Source organism: Pygoscelis adeliae, unplaced genomic scaffold, assembly GCF_000699105.1.
Source record: "Pygoscelis adeliae isolate BGI_AS28 unplaced genomic scaffold, ASM69910v1 Scaffold313, whole genome shotgun sequence".
Classification (NCBI taxonomy): Eukaryota; Metazoa; Chordata; class Aves; order Sphenisciformes; family Spheniscidae; genus Pygoscelis; species Pygoscelis adeliae.
Genome location: NW_008824364.1, coordinates 2,235 through 5,719, shown reverse-complemented (window position 1 = coordinate 5,719; position 3,485 = coordinate 2,235). Strand labels below are relative to the sequence as shown.

At 65.6% G+C, this 3,485-nt stretch overlaps 1 protein-coding gene across 1 annotated transcript; it reads left to right on the top strand.

Moving 5' to 3' along the window:
• The first annotated feature begins 325 nt into the window (after positions 1-325).
• On the top strand, positions 326-1,369 carry THRSP (thyroid hormone responsive). The gene is made up of 2 exons (XM_009319897.1): positions 326-790; positions 1,075-1,369. Exon 1 carries the CDS (start codon positions 377-379, stop codon positions 770-772), a length of 396 nt encoding a protein of 131 aa, XP_009318172.1. The 5' UTR covers positions 326-376; the 3' UTR covers positions 773-790; positions 1,075-1,369.
• The last annotated feature ends 2,116 nt before the right edge of the window (positions 1,370-3,485 follow it).

The window sequence follows — 3,485 nt, the reverse complement described above, 5'->3', positions numbered from 1 at the left end:
CGCGGCCCTGGGAGCGGTGGGAATGGTGGGGACGGGACAGGACGGGACAGAAGAGGCCCCGGGCACCTCCCCTCCTCGCCGGCCTGCTCCCGGCGTGGGGACGCAGTGTGACCCCAGCCAGCTCGGGCGAAGGCCACGGGGAGGCTGGGCCAGGACAGATTGCACGGAGCCAGGGACACGGCGTGGCCGAGCCCCAGCTGGGCTGGAGCCAAGCCCGGCCCCGCGGCCATCCAGCCGGGCCCGGGGCTGGCAGGAGAGGACAGCAGAGGAGGGACGTGCCCCGGCCCCGCATAAAAAGCCCTCGGCGGGGACGGGGAGCAGGCGGCACCCCGAGAAGAGCCCAGACCAGCGCTGTCGGAGCCGCGGGAGCGGGGCCATGGAGCAGTACTTCTCAGCCACCCAGAAGATGGAGCAGGAGGTGATGTTCCCCAGCCTGCTCCGAGGGGTCTTCCCGCAGCAGGAGGGGGCGGCCCCGGCCGCGGGCGGCCACGCAGACCTCTACGAGCGCTACCAGCTCCTCAAGGCCATCAAGCCCATGGTAGAGAAAGGCCTGGCCTCTGTCAACGACCAGAGTCAGACCGGTGCTGATGCCGACACATCCTCGGATGACAATGACACCATGGATGCCCAGCTGGAGGAGCGCCTGTCCCACCACCTGGCCGGCTTGCAGCAGGTCCTCACCCACCTCACCAGGGACACCAACGCCCTCACCCGGAGGTACAGCCAGATCCTGGAGCAGATCAGCCCCAGCGAGGGGCAGCCCAGCTGGTGACCCTGCCCCGGCCGCCAGGTAAGAGCTGGGGGGGGACACGGAGCCCAGGGGCACTGGGGCGAGGGGTGGCCGATGTCCCCAGGGGGTCCCCCACGCTGCAGGGGTGGGGAGCTACTGGGAAGTGCCTTGAAATGGGGGCTGTCCCCTCAAATGCTGCAGATCTCCATCTCCAGGCTGAAGGAGGGCACTCATCCCATCCCTCTGTGCAGAGACTCCAGGGGGTCAGGGTCTACGGACCCGGGCTGGTGGGCCAGCTCTCTCCCTGGGATGGCCTTCAGGGTTAAGGACAGCTGCCGTTGCAGGATGGGCGCCGGTGGCACGACGGAGAAGACGTCCCCATCGCTGACCATCGCGGGCTCTTCCCCAGCCCCGCTCGCCCTCCCCGCACCGCGGCAGCTGATCTCCCAGCGCTGGCACCGCACGCCGGCGACGGCTGGGACCACCCGAGGACCAGATGGTGCCTTATCCTCATAGGAAGAAGCATCTGGTTGTTCCTATGGGAGGTCCGTCAGAAGAGCCACACGGCTCGTGCCCTGCTCTTTATTTTCAAAGAGTGGCACGAAGGCGGTGGCGTTGCACGGTGGCCCCGACCTCCGACGGTCCCCTGCGACTGCCGAGCCCTTTTCCAGCTGGTACCTGGACTCCGGGGGCGTTTTCCCCCATCTTTGCTAATAAAACGAGCCCTGTGAAGCCGCTGTTGGTGTGGTGCTTTCCCCTGGCTGGAGCCCTCGGGGAGTGCCCCGGCGTGGGGCAGGGGGACCCTGGCTCTGCTGGGAGGGGACTTCCCAGTGCAGCGATGGGGAATTTGAAGGGCCGAAGAATCACAAAGTCCTGGGATGGTTGGGGTTGGAAGGGACCTTCAGAGACCATCTAGTCCAATCCCCTGTTGAGTGCAGGGACATCTGCCGCTAGATCAGGTAGCTCAGAGCCCCCTCCAACCACAGGGCATCCACAGCTTCTCTGGGCAACCTCCTCCTGTGTCTCACCACCCTCAGGCTAAACAGTTTTTTCCTTACGTCGACAGCAAGACCGGCAAAAGCTGGTGCCGGATTTCTGTGCACCAGCTGTGGGTTGTGAACCTGCCCAACGCACAGCCCAGGCATGCAACAGCGGGGCGGACACTGAGCCCCACTGCTGTGCACCCAGAAGGGAGGGAGAGAGACGTCAGCCCACGTACAACGCAGTCACCAGGCTCAGGGTTCTCTTCCAAGGTCTCCCCAGGGGCGTCCCACCGCTGCTGGTGCTGCTCTGTGCCCCAAAGCGCCCCACGCCTTGCTCCTGCCCCTCAGGGTTTCTGCCCCAGAGCTGCCCCAAGTGGGGCTGAGGCTGGGGACTGTCCCCGAGGAGCAGCGGAGCTGCAGGTCTCGGCGCCTCTGGAAAGCAACCGCCCCCGGGAGCCCAAACCTGTGTCCAGGATTGGGTTACACTGGAGATTCCCATCTCCTCTCGCCTGATCAGGCCGTTTCTCCCGGCTGTCGAGACCACGTTGGCTTCGGCTTGTCCTCCCCGAGCCCGGGCAGCAGGGACGGGGTCTCCAGCCACCTGTGGCCGAGTGGCCAGCCGGGGGGCCAGGGGCTCTGGAGGGGGCAGCTGGGGGCCGGATCCAGGGCCGCCCCACATCTGAAAGGGTGCCGAGTGGGTCTGAGCAAGGGCAAGGACAGTCCTGGTGGTGTCAGGGGAGGCAGAGACATGGTGGGAGGGGAGGCAGAGACATGGGGGCATCCTGGGGACAACGCGGGGACACTTGGGGACGCGTGCGCGGTGGCATTTTCCTCCTTCTGAGCCACGGCAGGGGACAGGCTCCCCAGGAGGATGGCGGGTCAGGGCAAGGCTTGCCCAAACGCTGCGTCTGCGGCCGCAGAGACCCGAGGATCTCATTGCACCTCCCGTGGGCTCGGCACCGACCCCGCTCCGCAGTGCTGCCGTGCTCCCCCGGGCGACTTCCCTCGTGCGTCCAGATTTCTTGCTTTTCTGGGAAGGGCAACGCCGGCAGCTACAAAAGTGTTTGCCGAGCACCAAGTGCCCTAAAACGTGGGCAAACACAACTCCTCCCAGACAGCGTGAGGATTTTGAGGCAGACCTGCCCTCGTGTCGTCCCTCAACCCTGGCAAGGTTGCAGCCTTCTCTCTTGTCCAGAGAAAGTGGAGCACAAGGGGGATCTTGGGAGACACCTAAGCCATCCCCGCATGGCAATGCCACTGCAAGTGGGGGGGTGATAGCACAGGCTAGGGGAGAAGTGGAGCTGGAAGATGGACGTGGGGTCTCCATGTCCAACCCGCCTTCGGAGCTCCTCTGTCTCCGCCAAACCACGAGGAATGGAGGGACGTCGGTTCCCGGTGAGGTGAGGACCACGGAGGAGGTGATGTCCCGCTGGTGGTGTACATGGCTGGAGCTGAAGGACAGGACCTGTCTCACCCGGAGAAGATGGTTGGCCACAGCGAGGAAGGCCTGTGGTCACCTCCAGCAATGGCCTTTCACATGGGCAGCACGCCCGGCAGTTGGAGAGGCTCCCGGTGCCCCGGGCAAGCATCGTAGTGGGACGTCGGGTGCAGCGCTCACCACCGCTGTTGAACACGGCTGATGGGAGACGCAGGATGGTCCCAGAAAAGCTCTAAGACGTGGGACAGCTGGAAGGACACGCTGACGACTTACGGGCCACTTGCAATCCCCCGGGAGCCGCGGGTCGGGTCCCTCTCCTGGAGCCGCCGGCTGG

Coding starts and splice junctions, on each gene's coding strand:
- THRSP (XM_009319897.1), top strand. CDS start 377: ATGGAGCAGTACTTCTCAGCCACCCAGAAGATGGAGCAGGAGGTGATG.